At 36.9% G+C, this 19,373-nt stretch overlaps 1 protein-coding gene across 1 annotated transcript in view; it reads left to right on the plus strand.

Moving 5' to 3' along the window:
* Positions 1-14,233, plus strand: part of HSPA14 (heat shock protein family A (Hsp70) member 14) — a 45,157-nt gene extending 30,924 nt beyond the window's left edge. The window contains exons 11-14 of the mRNA XM_039239986.1: positions 7,493-7,705; positions 8,339-8,512; positions 11,598-11,668; positions 12,528-14,233. Coding sequence (XP_039095917.1) covers positions 7,493-7,705; positions 8,339-8,512; positions 11,598-11,668; positions 12,528-12,606 — 537 coding nt within the window. The 3' untranslated portion in view covers positions 12,607-14,233. The remainder of the gene's footprint in view (positions 1-7,492; positions 7,706-8,338; positions 8,513-11,597; positions 11,669-12,527) is intronic.
* Positions 14,234-19,373: the final 5,140 nt, after the last annotated feature.

Raw genomic sequence — 19,373 nt, forward strand, 5'->3', positions numbered from 1 at the left:
CCTGGAGCCTGCTTTGGATTCTGTGTCTCCCTTTCTCTCTGCCCCTCCCCTGCTCATGCTCTGTTGTCTTTCTCTCTCAAAAATAAACAAACATTAAACCCATCTTTCTAAAAAAATTTTTGGGGCGCCTGGGTGGCTTAGTCGGTTGAGCGTCCGACTTTCGCTTAGGTCATGATCTCGCGGTTCGCGGGTTCGGGCCCCGCGTCGGGCTCTGTGCTGACAGCTCAGAGCCTGGAGCTTACTTCAGAGTCTGTATCTCCCTCTCTCTCTGACCCTCCCCTGCTCACGCTCGCTCTCTCTCTCCTGGAAATAAATTAAAAAATATATATATTAAAAAAAAAAAAAATTTTTAATGCTTATTTTTGAGAGAAAGAGCGGTAGTGGGGTAGGGGCAGAGAGAGAGGGAGACACAGAATCACAAGCAGGCTCCAGGCTCTGAGGTGTTAGCACAGACTCCGATGCAGGGCTCGATCTCACGAACTGTGAGATCATGACCTGAGCGGAAGTTAGACGCCCAACCGACTGAGCCACCCAGGCGGCCCACAGCTTCAGTCTTTAATTTATGTATTTTATAGACCTATTTCATGATGATTTCTTAAACTTTTAACATATGACTTTGTATAATCTTATAATTGTTTATTTTTATGTATCTTTTGATAGTAAAATATTTTTTAATGTTTATTGATTTATTTTTAGAGAGAGAGTGAGCAGGGGAGGGGCAGAGAGATAGACAGACAGACAGAATCCTAAGCAGGCTCACCCATGCTGTCAGTGCAGAGCCTGATGCAGGGTTCCAGCCGACAAACCATGAGATCATGACTTGAGTTGAAACCAAGAGTCAGACACTGAGCCACCCAGGTGCCCTTTGAAACTAAAATTTTAAAGTATAGAGAAGTTCTTGAAATTAAAACCAACCAGTTTCTCTCTTTTTGCTTTTTGAGTTTTTCTGTTTTTCCTTTTCCTAGATTTGACAGAATATGTTTTGTTGTGTTTTTGTTTTTGTTAGGTTTTTTTGCTCCAACTCCTGCTACTACTACCCCCAAAAACACTTCTTTAGTAAAGATTTTTCAAGTCATGTTTTTCTCTTCTCTAATTGTTTTATTTCTCTTTTTCTCCATATTTCTTCCAGTCTTTCCAGGATACTTTAATTATTTTTCTAAATTCTTATATTGAATTCCAGTTAGTTTTTTTCATGTATTCCTTTTTCTAATAAAAAAGTTAACTACAGTTTTACTATTCAATAGCTTTGGTTTTATTCCACAGGCTTTAACAGATTTTATTGTTTTCATATGTTTAGGATAATCTGGAGTATTTTTAATTTTCTTCTTTGTTGTTTAGATTCATGTTTTTAATACCCACATAGTTATGGTGGTTTGATTTTCCTTAGCAGTTTTATGAAATTACTGTGAAAGTTATATTTGAAAAGCCTTTGGTAAGAGAAGTTATTTATGTTCAAAATATGTATTTTCTACTAAAATTTAAGTCGTAAAAGAAATCTACTAAAGACTAGATATTTAAAGAATTTATTTAAATGAAAACTTGTTGGTTACTGTCAACATTAATAGTAACACATTGTTAGTATTTTTTACTTTTTTATCATTTGGGTTTTTTAAATTAATTAATTAATTAATTAAATTTACATCCAAGTTAGTTAACATGTATTGTAATAATGATTTCAGGAGTAGAATTTAGTGATTCATCACTTACATAGAATACCCAGTGCTCATCCCAACAAGTGCCCTCCTTAATGCCCCTTGCCCATTTAGGCCATCCCCCCCACCCAGAACCCCTCCAGCAACCCTCAATTTGTTCTCTGTATTTAAGAGTATCTATGGTTTGTCTCCCTCCCTGTTTTTATCTTATTTTTGCTTCCCTTCCCTTATGTTCATCTGTTTTGTATCTTAAATTCCACATATGAGTGAGGTCGTATATTTGTCTGTCGTTGACTAATTTTGCTTAGCATAATACACTCAAGTTTCATCCACGTTGTTGCGAATGGCAAGATTTCATTCTTTTTGATCACCGAGTAATACTCCACTGTATATATATATACCACATCTTTATCCATTCATCAGTCGGTGGACATTTGGGCTCTTTCCATACTCTGGCTCTTGTCGATAGTGCTGCTGTAAACATGGGGTGCATGTGCCCCTTTGGAATAGCCCTCCTGGATCCTTTGGATAAATACCTAGTAGTGCAATTACTCAGTCATAGGGTCATATTTTTTTACTTTTTAAAATGAAAATTCCAAAGCCAAAGTTTTCTAGTTTGATAATTTTTTTGTATAGCATCACTTAATTGCTTATTAATAAAGCTTTTTGAAATTGACTATGAGAAATTTGAAAGGGCATATTCTACTTTCTCATTCTCATATTATTTACCTGGGATCGTAACATTTTAGAGAAGACTTATTTTTTACTTATCTCCAAAACAGACCTTTTAGGGAAGTCTTAGGGAACTTAGCCAAGGCAACCTTGCTTTTCTTTTTCTTTTGATATCACTCAGCTGATGTTCCTCATGCCCTCACCTCGAGATCAGTATGGTATTACTCATCAGTTCACATCTAATGCTAAAGAGACCTTTTCTTTCGTCAGTGGATCCTTTTCTCTGAAAAGACTGTGAAATAAGAAGTGGTTATTGATAATTTCCCTTCTCAGCCTACCTATTTATTCAATATTCTGAATGCCTATGGAGTTATAAGTGTTAAATGTACGAACTAATAAGGAAATTAAAGGTACTTACAAAGGAGTGATTTTGTTCAGCTCTATTGAAGTGTAATTGACAAAAACAATTTTAAGATATTCCTAGCAGACCGCGTGACATTTGTTAGATGTATACACCACTGTGAAAGGATTCCCACTGTGGAGTTAATTAACATATAGCTCAGCCCATATTTTTACCTTTTTGAGCTGAGGATGAAAACACTTAAAGGTTGCTTTCTTAGCGAACCTTAATTACATAGTACAATTATTATCAACTGTAGTCACCATGTTATACACTAGATCCTCAAACCTTATTCACTTACAACTGAAATTTTGTACCCTTTTATCATCCTCTCCCTATTTTCCCCATGCTCCAACTCCAACCACTTTTCTTCTTCCTTATGAGTTTGACTTTTTTTTTTTCCCCCCCCAGATTCCACATATAAGTGGCACCATGCAGTATTTGTCTTTCTCTGTCTGGCTGATTTACCTCACATAATGCCTTGCAGGTTCACTCAGAGTGTTGTTGCAAATGACAGGATTTCCTTTTTTTTTCTTTTTTTCCCCTAAGGCTGAATAATACTGCATTGTGTTCATATATATACCACATCTTTACCCATTCATCCATCAACAGACACTTAGGATATTTCTATACCTTGGCTATTGTGAATAATGCTATAATCAACATGAGAGTACAAGTATCTCTTTGAGGTAGTGATTTCATTTACTTTGAGTATATACTTAGAAGTAAGATAGCTGGATCATACGGTAATTCTATTTCTTAATTTCTTGAAAAATTTCCATACTGTTTTCCATAGTGACTATCAGTTTACATTCCCAGCAGGGTGCAGGAGTTCCCTTTTGTCTGTATTTTTGCCAGTACTTATATCCTTTAGGTTTTTGATGACAGCCACCCCTAACACGTATGAGGTGATATCTCATTGTGGTTTTGATTTTCATTTGTCTTATAATTAGTCATGTTGAGCATCTTTTCATGTGTCTTTTATATCTTCTTCTGAAAAATATCTCTTCAGGTCCTTTGTCTGGTTTTTTTTTTTTTTTTTTTGATTGAGTTGGTTTTTTGCTGTTGAGTTTGTGACTTCCTTGTATATTTTGCATATTAACCCCTTTCCAGATAAGTGATTTGCAAATACTTCTTCCCTTTTATTTGGTTACCTGTTCATTTTGTTGATGGTTTCTTTTGTTATTCAGGAGCTTTTCACTTTGGTGTAGTCCTCCCTGTTTGTTTTTGGTTTTATTGCCTTGACTTTGGGTGTCAAATCCAAAAATCTCCTTGCAAAGACCAGTGTCAAGGACCTTCCTCCCTAAGTTTTCTTCTAAGAGTTTTATAGTTTCAGGTCATAATTCCAGCCTTCAGTTTGAGATAATTTTTGTGTGTGGTGGTAACATAGTGGTCCAGTTTTACTTTTTTGCATGTGGATATCCACTTTTCCACGTTCCATTTATTAAGGAGACTGTCCTTTCCCTGTTGTATATTCTCGGTTCCTTTGTTGAAAATTAATTGACCCTATATGCATAGATTGCTTCTTGGGCTCACTGTTCTTTTCTGTTGATCTGTGTGTCTGCCTCTATGCCAGTACATTCTGTTCTGATTATTGTGGCTTTGTAAGATATTTTGAAATCAGGAAGTATGATGCTCCAGTCTTGTTCTTTCTCAAGATTGCTTTGGCTATTTCGGGTCTTTTGTGGTTCCATATGAATCTTAGGATTGTTCTTGCTATTTCTGTGAAAAATGCCATTGGAATTTTGATAGAGACTGCATTGAATCTGTAGATCACTTTGTGTAGTAATGACATTTAACAATATTAATTCTTCCAATCCATAAACATGAAATATCTTTCTACTTGTTTGTGTCTTCAGTTTCTTTCATCAGTATCTTTATAGTTTTCAGTGTACAGGTCATTCACCTCCTTGGTTAATTTATTCCCAAGTATTTTAGTTTTTTTATTGCTGTTATGAATGGGACTGTCTTCTTAGTTTCTCTTTCTAGTAATTTATGGTTAGTGTACAGAAAATAATTTAATTTTTTATAACTATGAACTTACTATTGCATTTTGTTAATTGTTTTTTATCTTGTAGCTCATTGTTTCTTTCATCTCTATTCCTTTGTGATTTGATGTTTTTTTTTAAATATTGGTATGCTTTGATAGCTTTCTTTTTTGTTGTATCATAAGTTTTTGCTTTGTGGTTACCATGAGACTTATATAAAACATCTTGGGGTCATAATAACGTATTTGAAGCTGATAACAACTTCAAACACATATGAAAGGTCTACATTTCTACACTCCTTCAACTTTTATGTTTTTGACATCACAGTTTACATCTTTTTATATTATATATCTATTATCAAGTTATTGTAGTTACAGTTATTTTTATGTCTTTGTTTTTTAACCGTTCTGCTAGAGTTACAAGCGACTTATCTTTTACCATTACAATATTAGAATATTCTGAATTTAACCAGAGGTGACCCTTGAGCAACACAGGTTTGAATTGCACAGATCCACTCAGAGGGAGATTTTTTTTTTTCAATAAATACAGTGCAATACTCTAGGTATGTTTTTTTCTTCTTCATGATTTTTTAAATAACATTTTCTCTTCTTAAGCTTACTTTATTGTAAGAATACAGTATATAATACATATACAATATATATATTTATCGACTGTGTTATTGGTAAGGCTTCTGACCACAGTAGGCTATTAATAGTTAAGTTTGGGGTTAGTCAGAAGTTTTACATTGATTTTCAACTATGCAGGGGATCGTGTCCCTGACTCTCTAATTATTCAAGGGTAAACTGTATATTTACCTTTACCAGTGAGTTTTATTGTTTCGTATGCTTTCATGTTTTTATTCAGCATTCTTTTGTTTGGACTTGAAGGACTCCCTTGAACATTGCTTGTAAGGCTGGTCTGGTGGTGATAAACTCCCTTTGTTTGTGTGTGTGTATAACCTTTTGTTTGTGTGTAAAACATTTTATCTTTCCTTCAGTTCTGAAGGACAGCTTTGCTGGGTGTTCTTGGCTGACAGGTTTTTTTCTTTCGGCACTTTGAATATCTGCCTTTTGGTTTGCAAGATTTCTGTTGAAATATCTGCTTATCATCTTATGGGAGTTCCGTGGTATGTAACAAGTTGTTTTTCTATTGCTGCTTTTAAGATTTTCTCTTTGTCTTTAACTTTTGACACTTTAATTATAATGTGTTCCACTGTGGATCTCTTTATTCATCTTATTTGGTAATTTTTGGGCTTATTGGATCCGGATCTCTGTTTCTTTCCCCAGGTTAGGTAAGTTTTCAGCCTTTTTTATGAGCTTTCTGCTCCTTTTTCTTTTTTCCTTCTGGGGCCCCTATACTATGTGTATTAGTGTGCCTACTGTTGTCCGATAAGTCCCTTAAGCTATCTTACTTCTTTTTCTTCTTCTTCTTTTTTTTTTTTTGCTCTGTTTAGATAAATTCCTCTATCCTGTCTCTGAGTTCACAGATCCTTTTTTTTTTTTTTCATTTGATATAGTCTGCTGTCAAACACTTGTATTGAATTTTTTCAGTTCAGTTATATTCTTCAACTCTGATTTCTATTTGGTATTTTTTAATATTTTCTATCTTTTTGTTGAAATTCTCATTTTATTTATTCATTACTCTCCTGACCTTAGTGATTATCTTTATTACTGTTATTTCAAACTCTTTTGGGAAAATCACTTACCTTTTTTTATGAAGATAGGCTTCTGAAGACTTATTTTGTTATTTTGTTTGGAATACATATATTGACTCTTTGTTGGTTTATTTGCATTACATAAAACAGTCACCTCTTCCAGTCTAGGTACACTGGCCTTACATAGGAACTTTGTCTGTCAACCCCCTGTAAGTGCCTGGTTGCCTTGCACACCTTTGTGTCTAAGCTGCCATCTCTGTTCTTGGTGGCTTTCAGTAGTTGAGGCCGTGCCTATACTCTCAGTGCCTCGAGGAGGATCGTGGTCAGCACCTCCATACAGGATGTTTAGAAGCCAAACTTTCAGGTAGCAACTGGGAAGTGTGCAGTTAAACCTCTTCCAGGGAGAAATTGGAAAATGGGCGTCTTTGCCTGGCTCTGTCTGTGCTGAGCCCCAGTATGTAGCCACTGGGCAGAGGGTGCTACTTCCCTGATTTAAAACCTGCTTCTCTGTTTTGGACAGCCCCTGTGACTGGCAGAGCTGGGCGATTTGGAGCCCCATTCCCTCACATGACAGCCATAAAAGTTGGGGTGCTAGATGTATAGACGAGCTTGTAAAGGATCAATTTTATATAAAATTCTTTAGAGACAACATATTGAATCAGATGGCACCAACAGCTTAAAATGTATTTTTGTAAAACGTGTTTTTCCTCGGGAAAATTTAGTATCCTTCCATGCTGAAGACAAACATAGATTGTCACAAAAATGCTGTAAGATTTATGCACACGTTTCTTTTAGAAATATTGGAATAAAGCAAAGTATTAATATATTTCCTATTCAAATGCAGATTTAGGGTTAAGCCTCATATGCCCAAAATTAATCACGAGCCACATGTCTGTGGCTGTGTTATATTTTCAACGTGTAGTGAGATTGCCCCTTTTTAAATTTTGTGGTTTCTGAGTAAAGAATTTGTTAAATACCAGCAATGTGTTAAATATATATTTATATGTATTTTAAGTATGATATAAAATATGTTAAAATAGGGCTTCTTGTATTTTACCATTACACGTGGTAAAGAAACAACTGTTGTTCTAAAAGTAAAAACCTGAAAATTATTTTTATTTTCTAGGTTGTCCTTTGCGGAGGGTCTTCTCGCATCCCAAGGCTACAGCAGCTGATTAAAGATCTTTTCCCAACCGTTGAGCTTCTGAATTCTATCCCTCCTGATGAAGTCATCCCTATCGGTGCAGCTATAGAAGCGGGGATTCTTACTGGGAAAGAAAACCTTCTAGTGGAAGAGTCTCTTAAGATCGAGTGTTCAGCCAAAGATATTTTAGTTAAGGTATGATTAGCTTTTCTTTACTTTTCCATGAAAGTAGTAGAAGTTTACTACCGTACGTTTTTATATATATACCATGTTTTTATAGTAAAACTTTGTATACTGGTAAAAATTTTAAATTAGATTTATAATTTTATGTTTACTCAGTTTCTTATGTTCTTTCAGTTAGCATTTACTTAGCATGTTTATTTCTTAACTGTAATTTAATTGTAAGTTTCAAATACAGACAGATACATGTTTCAATTTATTGTTTTTTATTTTTTTTATTTTATTTTATTATTTTTTTGAGAGAGAGAGAGACACACACACAGTGTGAGTGGGAGAGGGTCAGAGAGAGAGGGAGACAGAATCCTAAGCAGTCTCCAAGCTCTGAGCTGTCAGCACAGAGCCTGACACAGGACTCAAACCCATGAACTATGAGATCATGACTTGAGCTGAAGTCGGCCAGTTCTCCGACTGAGCCACCCAGGCATCCCTCAATTTATTGTTAAATGAAGTAGATTGGGATTAATGATCACCTCTGTGTTCTTTGCCTGGTTATCAAACAGGAATAAGTATTACATTTATAATAGGAATGGCTTTATCATTGTAATGGCAAATATCAAAGGATATGTGTATTATTCTTCTGTTTATTAGGGAGTCGATGAATCAGGAGCTGACAGCTTCACAGTACTGTTCCCATCAGGGACTCCTTTGCCGGCTCGAAGACAGCACACATTACAAGCCCCTGGAAGTATATCTTCAGTATGCCTTGAACTCTATGAATCTGAGGGGAAAAACTCTGCAAAAAAGGAAGACAAGTTCGCACAGGTGATTACATAAAATTGGACAATGCATTAGTCATGTGAAGCTGTTTAACTTTTCCTTCTGCATGAGACTCAATATCCATTAACATAAAATGTATATAGGATATCTCACACATTGTTATGAACGGATTTCTTCTTTTTTAAATTCTTATTTATTTTTGTTTTTTCTAATACTTGAATTTTTTAAGTTTATTTTTGTTTATTTTGAGAGAGACAGAGATAGCACGAGTGTGGGGAGGGCAGAGAGAGAGGAGAAAGGATCTCAAGCACACGCTGCACTACCAGTACAGAGCCCAATATGGGGCTCAAACTCATGAAATTGGGAGATCGTGACCTGAGCCAAAACCAAGAGCCTGACGCTCAACCAACTGAGCCACCCAGGCGCCCCTACTTAATTTTTTTAAAAAATTTAGGGGTGCCTGGGTGGCTCAGTCAGTTGGTGTTCAACTTTGGCTCAGGTCATAATCTCGCAGTTTGTGGGTTTGAGCCCTGTGTCAGGCTCTGTGCTGACAGCCAGCTCAGAGCCTGGAGCCTGTTTTAGAATCTGTGTTTCCCTCTCTCTCCGACCCTCCCCTGCTCACTTGCTCGCTCGCTCTCTCTCTCTCTCTCAGAAATAAACATTAAAAAACATTTATTTATTTTGAGAGAGAAAGAACATGAGCAGGGGAGGGAGAGAGAGAAAGAGAGAGAATCCTAAGCAGGCTTCGCATTGTTGGCGCGGAGGCCCACACAGGGCTCACAGTCATGAACTGCAAGATCATGACCTGACCTGAAACCAAGAATTGGGTGCTTAACCTACTGAGCCACCCAGGAGCCCCTCTAGCTACTTTTCAAAGAGACGAGAAATAAGCAATTTTAATTTGAAAGAGAAGAAAATAAAATACAATATATATATTTTTTCTGTTCATCTTTGTACTCTTGACCCTCCTTGGTAAAATGTAAGCATTGTAAGCAGCAGGGAAAATGACGTTTTTTTGTTTACTACATGCCAGGTGCTGTGCTAGGCAATTTACAAACCTAATCTCAAAATACCATGACATTATTATGGTCATTTTATAGATGTTTGAGAAACAAATTCATGGCAATAAATACCTTGCTATTTTCCAAGCTGAGTTAAAAGTTATCGTTAGTTGGTTTTACTCCTGGGCCCTTGCTCTTTATTGCCATTATTAACATTCTGCCTCTGATACAGATACCTTTGCTTTTTCAAAATACCACTTTCATATTTCATACTGTAGAGTCCTCTGCATCCTTTAATAGGATTGAAATGGAGCCACATTATCTGCTTAGGAACATGCCCCCAAATATAATTACATTAAAACACAAAGACGGTAGAGCTTTATTTACAGTATGATGTCATCTGTATTTAAATAAAAAATTTGAGAGCATGAGTGTGTGTGAAGGAGGTGATGTTTGCAAAGGTGCATGTATATAAATATCCAAGCACAGATAGAGAAAATATCTTTAAATATTTGAACTATATTTAGGAAACCTAACAGTGGGTGGATTTGAAAGTACCAAGAGGGTTTCTTTTTTTTTTTTTTTACTTTTTAACACTTCGTATTGAATCTTAAACAAGCAGCAGAGGACATGAGCACGAAATACCTCTAGAGTGAAGAACAAATGTAGGTAACTAAGGAGAATGTGTATTGCTTTCAGCTTTATATCTGTTCTCTAATTTCAACAAAAGAATGATGAAAACACACACATAACCTGTCTGGGCTCCACCTCAGGCATCGTAGAATCTAGTAGAGTAGGGCTCCCTCGAGTAGTCAAGCTTTCGAAAGCTCATCTAGATGTTTCTGATGTGAATTACTATATAAGCACTTTGCTGTGTGCTGTATTTCTAAACTCAGTTGGCTGTCTTAGTATTCCCTTAGCTTCTCTCGTGCATTTATTTCCCTTCATACACTCCTCCAAGACTCTGCAGCTGGTGGCACCCTGTCCTGACTTACAGATGCCGGGAGGACGAGAGTTAGTCACCTAATACTGAATTTGGAAGATGTTCTTTTAGAGATCCCATCTGTTCTAACCTCTTCATTTTACAGATTAGTAAACCAAGGTACATAGTGCTTGCCTAAGGCCATAAAACTTGATATTGGCAAATCTGAAAAGTCACTTCCAAACTTGGTTTATTGATCTACCTTTCTTCAGGAAATCAAAGCATTTTACAGTAAATTCATTAATATCTCTTTATACAAACGTACGAATGTAATCTTAGTTGTACAAAAGAGTTTGCCATGTGTTTCTTTAAATTGGTTTTCCAAGTGTATTTAACATATTTGAATTTTTTTTTAATTTTTTAATGTTTTTAATTTATTTCTGAGAGAGAGAGACAGCATGAGCATGGGAGGGTCAGAGGGAGAGGGAGACACAGAATCTGAAACAGGCTCTAGGCTCTGAGCTAGCTCTCAGCACAGAGCCCAATGCGGGGCTTGAACCCACCAACCACAAGGTCATGACCTGAGCCAAAATCAAGAGTCAGACCCTTAAATGACTGAGCCACCCAGGTGCCCGACATTTTGGTATATACTTCTATGTGTACTGTTAAAAATTCAAAAATATTTGAATATCAGGTCGTGACCTTGTGGTTCGTGGGTTCGAGCCTCGTGTCGGGCTCTGCACTTGACCGTGCAGAGCTTGCTTGGGATTCTTTTTCTCCCTCTCTCTCTGCCCCTCCCCTACTCTCTCTCTCTCTCAAAATAAATAAATAAACTTATATTTTAAAAAGGAGTATATACCAAAATATAATTTACATGTTACTGGCAATTGGCTTAATTACCAAAAAAGAAAAGCCATCTTTATTTTCTGAGACAAAGCATATTTCATAGAAACAATCATTTTAGTCTAGGACATGACATTTAAGAGGAACAAAAACATATGTTGTCCTTCTAGAGGAGACACTGCCAGTTAGGAAAGCTTAATCCTATTTTCTGATTCTGGTAAATGGTAGGAAAATTGAGAACTGCCCTATTTGAAAAGGTTTGTTTCAGTAATGAGTAAAATTTGGTCTGTGGGAATAATTGATGTATCAGTTTATTAATATATCAAAGTACTGAATCATCTTTGTATTGTTTTTACATAAACAGGTCGTACTCCAGGATCTAGACAAAAAAGAAAATGGATTACGTGATATATTAGCTGTTCTTACAATGAAAAGGTACAAAATTAAACTATTTCTGATCTTAAGAAAATTGACTTTGAGGCTTGGCCTTTTTTTGTTAGTTTGTTGATTCTACACCCATTGTTATTCTAGGCAAATCATGTATTAAAAGCTTACAAAGATTTTATCAGTGAATTATATTTTTTGCCCTGCATAATTACTATATTGTACAAAGAGAAGTATATCTCAAATCATTTGCATTCTGAATTTTTTATGAATTCTGTTTTGGTGAGGTCAACTTAAAAAACTGGTCCGTGCAAGTTTAAGATATAATTTTTATCAATTTTAAATATAATTTTTAAGGTTTACATGATTCATATTATTTGTTCTGTGAAAGGATAAGTTTATTTCAGCATTGCTACAGAAAATCTCCAGGAAACAAGTTACTAATTAAATCCAGCTATTACCATTTTGCTAACAACTGACCATCCATAACAGCATGTCTTGCAAGTAAATTGTTTCCAAATTAATATTAGGGACAGACAGTTCATTCCATGAGCATACTTATTTAGCAAGAATGTCAAATTCATTAGGGTAGGTTTGCCTTGGCCTGTGCTTGAAAATGGCACGATGCATCTTCGGTTTGCATAAAGCCTTAAACTTGAGATCGTTATCGGCATGGTTTTCAAAGGATACAGCTTCTGTCTCAGTGGTGTAGGAAGAAATTTTTGAGAACAACTGTGTAATTAGAGCATAGGACACTGAGTTTAGACACTGAAATTGTTTATCTCAGTACTCTTCTTTCAAAAATTAAAATTGTCTCTTGTTTGCCCAAAGTCCTCAAATAATTTCTTCAGAGCTTTCTGCTTTTGTGAAATGAGCTTATGAAATGTTATTTTTTGTTTGTTTATTTTAGGGATGGATCTTTACATGTGACGTGCACAGATCAAGAGACTGGAAAATGTGAAGCAATTACTATTGAAGTGGCATCTTAGTGTTTTAGAGAAACCAGGAATTTTTTAGAACTACAATAATATTATTATTTGGTTTTGTTTATAAGTGATGTTTATATTAAAATACTTTTTTGAATGAACTATATATGTTTCTATTAAAATACAATATATTGGTAAGTGTTGCCACCTTTTATTGTTTTCCACTTAAGATGGGAAATGTAAGGACGTTTAGTAGTGGGCAATATAAGGAAATTTTTTTATCATGAAGCTATTTAGAATTAAAATGTTTGAGTGGATTACAGGAAATTTTGCTGGAAATTTAACATTGTGTTTTTCAAAAAATTTTGTTCCTATAACTTCAAGTTTAAAGAAGTCTTATTCTTATTAGATCATGAATTAAGAACAATTTAAAAGTCTTTGATAATAGACAAAAAAAGTTGGAGAATCATGTGCAAAGTAAGATACCATTTTTGCTTAAAAGAAAAAGGGTAAATTCATAAACTCAACAATCGTGTGTAGATATGTGTGTGACAAGGCTAGAATACAAAGTCTAGAAGGCTACCCACCAAACTCCTCTAACAGTGGCCTTTCTGTGCACAGAAATACAGGGTGGCACATTTCCTTTTTACAGTTTTGTTTAATTTGATTTTTCTCTCTAACAAACATGTTTTTGTTTTGAAATTAAAAGCTTGGGGCTTTTGGGGGGTTTTGTTTTGTTTTGTTTTTTTAAGAGAGGGCTAGCCACATTGTGTTCAATAAAGAACATTCACTAGCGCATTCAGATACTCATTGGGTTACTAATGAGAAGGTTATTCATTCACTAAGTAAAACAAGACAACCTATGTATATTGAAAAAAGAACTGGAAGGTGAGCAGCGCACATCAGACTCTATTCTCAAGAGAGGATTTTCCATTCATTTCTTTCCTTGGTTCCCAGAAGACTTGAGAGGAGGAAATATCTTTATTCAGTGGTCAAATTTAAAAATTGTGTTGTTTTTATCTTGTTCAAACTGTGGAGGTGCTTTTATTCATTATAGTTTATTTCTACGGAGTTAGGTGGCAGTAATATTCTGTTTCTAAATATACAGAAACTCAAGGTTTTTCCTGTATCAAATTATTGACACAATCAAAAAGAATACAGATAAAGTTCTGAGTCCACAAAGAAGCAGACTCAAAAGCATGTGCTTTTGATTAAGGATGAGTGCTTTTAGTTATTTTCTAGGATCTTTTCCAAAGTTTTAACAACTTTGAAATCAAATAAATAAAATCGTTTTCAGAAAATAGGAAAATAGTCTGAACTAGTTGAACTGCTTGAACTGCTAAGTCTAAATGCTTTCAGTTATGCTTCGGAAAGTGCTTTAGATTTTGTTTTGTAGATACTATTAGCTCTTTAAACTGGATCAGGCACTGGCAAACTAGGGCCAGGGTGTCCGTTCTATGCCATTCCTATTTTTGTAAATAAAACTTTATTAGAACGTAGCCAGGCTTAATGGCATATGTATTGTTTGTGGCTGTTTCCACATCATCCTGGTGCAGTGCGTATAGTTGCAACAGAGACCGTGTGGCCCACAAACTTTAAAATATTTCCTGTCTGGCTCTTTACAGAAAATGTTTGTCAACCCCTGAAGTAGATTAATGAAACCTGTAGAATAAAATACCGTTAAGACTTATTCAAGAGTATTTTTTTCTTTCCAGATCCATGTAATCATTTATTATTTGCTTTCTTTACTAGATTAGTAAGTATGGTGAGAGCAAAGACAGTCTTGGCCACCATTATCTACCAAGCCCTAGGTCAGTACCTGAACATAGAGGCGTTAAGTAAAGGTCTACTGAATAAGTGAAGTACATGGAAGAAAATGATGTCATCTTTGTGTTCTTTAGGACAATAACCAGTAAATACATCTTTTACATACTTTATGGTTTGTTTAGAAACATAAAAAAGTAAAGTAATACCACTGCTTCTGGCTTTATTAGTCAGCTTTGCATGATTTTCTTCCTCAAACATATTGGGTTTGAAATGGTCATCAACGGTGCTCTGGCTGATGTAATGTACTCCAAAATTTCCTTACATCCTCATGTGGCAGGATTTTTTCCTTCTGAATTTGGGGAAGGTTTGCCAATTCGCTTGTTTTTTTTTGTTTATCTGTTTTGTTTTTTTTAAAACATTTATTTATTTTTGAGAGACAGAGTGTGAGCAGAGGAGGGCAGAGAGAGAGGGAGACACAGAATCCGAAGCAGGATCCAGGCTCTGAGCTCTCAGCCCAGAGCCTGACGTGGGGCTCGAACTCATGAACGCGAGATCATGACCTGAGCGAAAGTCGGCCACTCAACCCACTGAGCCACCCAGGCACCCCAAATTCGCTTGTGTTTTACCTTTTCAAGGTAAAAATAGCTTTAGCATTCTTCTAATTCTAAAATGATGCGTATTCATTATAAAATTAAACTTCCAAAAGAAGAAAATCTAAAACATCCTATATTCTGCAACCCAAAGTAACAACTGCTGACATATTTTTGATGAACATCTTGATAATCTTTTCATGCACTTGCCAATTATCTTTGCAGTATCACATATATTTAAAAACACGAGCACTTTTACCAGTAAAGCAAGAGGTTATGTCACTTTATAATTTTGCCTATCTACGTGTCTGATGTTGTCTGCAGGACAGAGCCAAGTATAGAAATAGAAATAAATGCCGGTATATAACACCGTGAAAGTTTAAGAGAATACAACATGTTTCATCACAAACTGAAAGCTTTTATTTGTGTAAGAGTTTTTAAAGATTAAAAAGGTATCGGCACCAAAATTCTGGGGGAAAACGTCAGGATTTCTAAAATAACAGTGAGTAACCATGTAACAGACAATACCACTGGTGGCTTTCAGTCATTATCTCATTTTTTTAAGTGTGACCTCACTGTAACTCCCTGAGTAGTTGCAAAATGCACAGAGTAATATAGCCTCTATTATTTCTGTGTCCTACATGTGGGAATAGATTCAGAGAAGTTAATTTATCCGAGGCCTCACAGTGAATGTGAATTCTGAACTAATTAATATTCATAGGCTTTTTTGGTAAACTTAATTTTTCTTGATTGCTTATTATTCTAAACACTTTATGTGCATTATTTCATTTAAATTCACATTTTCCATTGCCCATTCTACTGTTTTCTGTCTCTTGAAGAACATTCAAATGAAACAGGAGTGTCCATGGGCCTCCAGATACCATGTTTGCAGTGGTCTTGAACAAAAACAGGGGTGGAGGCATAATTCTGTATGTTTTCCTTGAGAACACTGATGTATGACTTTGGCTTTTGAGTTCCTTCTCCTTTTATAGCCAGGATTTACCAAGACTTTTTAGTCTCAGGACTCTTTTGCACTGTTAAAAATTATTGAGAATGTAAAGAGCTTTTATTTATATTGGATTTATATATATGTAGTTTTAGTTATAGGTATTTACCATATGGAAGTTAAAATCTAGAGATTTTTAAAATAATCTCTCGTTTTTAAATAACAAACTACATGTTAACGTAAGTAACATTTTTATGAGAGATTACTTCAGAATAGATTTAGGGCTACGTGTGGAGGTTTTTTTGTTTGTTTCTGTTTTTTGTGAGAGAGAGAGAGAGAGAGGGGACATGAGCATGCATGCTAGAGGAGCAGAGGAAGAGGGAGAGAGAAAATCTTAGGTGGAGCCCAACCCAGGGCTCCATCTCACAACCATGAGATCATGACCTGAGCCAAAATCAAGAATCGAACACTTAACCCACCCAGGTGTCACCAGGTGCCCAATGTTTTTTTAAGTCTCTTTAATGTCTCCCTTGAGAAAATAGCTCTCTTCTGTTTCTTCATTCAATCTATTGCAGTATCTAAGTTGTGTACTTAGTGAGAAAACTTCACTACATACTTGTGAGAGGATTGTAAAGACAGCAGGTAACATCTTGGGATTCTTATGAGAAGTTTTGAATTTACTAGGCCCCTGAAGGGTCTCCGGTCCCTGTACCATACTTTTAGAGTAGCTTCCAAAATAGTAGACACAGTACCTCTTGAAGAGAAAGTGTCTAATGTGTCCCCTGGAATTAGTGGGATTGAAGACAAAAAAAAAAAAACAACAACAAAGGAAACAGTTGATCTACAAGAGTCTAATGCATTCTATAAATTTTGATCTGAAATTGATCAGTATCCAAAAACAGACAAGGTAACTACAAATTTTGGGAAGTGCATTTAATGCAAAGGTTAGAATGGAAGACCAGAGTTGCCTGCTTTAGATAGGGTGACCAGGAGAGCCTCTGAAGACCCGGAAGAAGCTGAGACCCAAGTGTTAAGAAGGTAGCCATGTGAAGAGAGGGAAGAGCTTGTCTCCTAGGAAGTTAATTTAGAGTTGCCTTAAGATACTCATTTACTTGTTTATTATCTGCTCCCACTAGGATATAAGTTCTATGAAGACAGAGTCTTTTTCTTTCTGGTCTATTTTTAGTACCTCAGAGGCGCCTGGCACATAGGAGATGCAATAAAAGATTTCTTAAAGGCGGGAGAGAGTCCTAGAGAACAGTGAGAGTGGCACAAAATAGATGAGGGTGGCAGCGTTCCAGTCACTTAAAGCTTGGTCAGCTATTAAAGGTTTGGGTTTGATTCTAGAGGCACTGGGCAGTGTTTAGAGCAGGAGAAGGACATGTTCCGCTGCGTGGCCTTAAGGTCACTCTTCCGGCTGTATGGAAAGTGGCTTAGAGGGGAAGCAATAGGAGTTAAACCAGGTAGTCAGTCTTCTGCAGGACTGGCTGCAGGTCGAGGACCGACAGCCTGTACTAAGGTCATAGCAGCAGCAATGGAGAAAAAGAGGCACAATCTATGCATATTTTGGACATAGCATTGACAGGACTTGCTAATGAAATTATGGAATGAGGAGAGGGTAAATCAGGATGACACCTAGATTTCCGGCTTGGACCCCTGAGTTGATCATGGTGCCAGTGTATTGAGGTGAGGGAGTTTAGGGGGCCTGCAGTGGAAAGGATCAGGTCTGGAAGCAAAAATTAAGGACATTTTTACGAGCATATTCAATTTGAGATGTCTGTGCAAAACCTAAGGGGATATGTCAGCTAGGCACTATGGATATTCAAATCTGGAATTCAGGGAAGAGGTCAAGGCTGGAGACAAAAAGTTGGGAATCTTAAATATAAAGATGGTATGTAAATCCATGGGAACTGAGGCAGTCACTTAGGGAGAGAGCCTAAGAAAGATGTCTTGGGGCCAAGCCCTGAGGAACCCTAGCATTTAGGTTAGATACAGAGGGAGCCAAAAATGGGAGTGAAGAGAGGTCATTGAGGTAGAAAGAAAACCAAGAAAGCAGCTGAGTCAGGAGGGATGCTCCTGGGGTGTTGTGAAAACACACAGGACAGGCAGTGGATACACTTGGGGAGGGAAGGATGCAACGTGATTATATCTAAGACTTAAAGGGTTTCTAGGAGTAGATCTGGCAAAGATGGGTGGGAGTGATGAGTAGACAGGAACCACCATGTGGCAAAGGGGTTTCCATGTGATAGGGTTGGATAGGACCTTTTATTCCTTATCATCGAGGTAATAAAATGCTCGTTGTAGAAAATGGTTAAATATGAAAATGATAAATCAAAAAATCACTCCCCAGAGTTTATATTTATCTCCCTATCCATTTTTAGGTAGCTTAAACTTTTATAGGTTTTTATTTTTGCTTTTTTGCTTCCCCCATGATACTAAAGGCTTCATAAACACCTGATTAAATGGCTAGACAGTATTTCAGAACGGAATCAAATAATTTAATTTTTTAATGCTCTGTAGTTCAAAGTTATACATGATGCTTTGAAATAGTCTTATGATATTTGACAAATTTCTTTTAAAAACCCTTGGTCAATGTCAAGCGGCTTTCTTCCTGTTTTCCCAATTGACTCTTCTAAGATTTCTGCATTAGACGGTTTATTTCATTCTTGAAAGAGAGAAAGCACAAGTGGGAGAGGGACAGAGAGGGAAAAGAGAGAAGCCAAGCAGGCCACACACTGCCAGCGCAGAGCCCTACGCAGGCTCCAGCCCACAAACCATGAGATTATGACCTGATTAAGTCCGATGCTTAAGGACTGAGCCACCCAGGTTCCCTGCCCGCTGCAGCGTTAGATTGTTTAGAATAATCACTAAGGAAGCGGTGTGAAGAATGGGTGGGGGCAGGGTGTTGGGGGGGAGGGGCGGGAGCCGGGTTAGGCATTCCTAGTCTTCCAATTCAGAGGACCTGGAGTCCTGCAGCCTCGCAACCAAGCTGTGCGCAGACTCTCTGGAAGTTTATCAGAAAGGGCAGACCCTCACGTCCCAGCCCAGACCTATCTAATTTGCATCTGCATTTTAACAAGCACCCCAGAGGATTCCTATGCCATTCAAGTGTGAGCAGCACAGATGGAGACTGGTGGTTTCAAACTGCCGCACATTAGAATCACCTGGAGAGCTCTAAAACATTCCAACGCTCAGGTCACACCCCATACCAATTAAATCAATCGCAGCGAGTGGGGACAAAAATCAAAACCTCTGCAAGGGATCCCAACATGCGGTCAAAAAGAAAAGCTTGATCTAGGGATGCAGCGTTGAAGAAACCAATGGTAAGTGGGGCTCAGGTGGCTGAGCCGAAGGTAACAGGTACAGGCACCGAAGGTAAACCTACTCTGCACCATACAGCTCCGCTCTACGTTTTGGATTTTGCACTACATACTAGCGGCGGTCACGTGAAAGAACGAAACCCGTGGGAAAGCCTGATGCTGCGCCCTCCCCAGTCACGAGTTAACAGCACGCCGTCGAAGGAAGCC

Source organism: Hyaena hyaena, unplaced genomic scaffold, assembly GCF_003009895.1.
Source record: "Hyaena hyaena isolate Hyena2069 unplaced genomic scaffold, ASM300989v1 scaffold_165, whole genome shotgun sequence".
Lineage (NCBI taxonomy): Eukaryota > Metazoa > Chordata > Mammalia > Carnivora > Hyaenidae > Hyaena > Hyaena hyaena.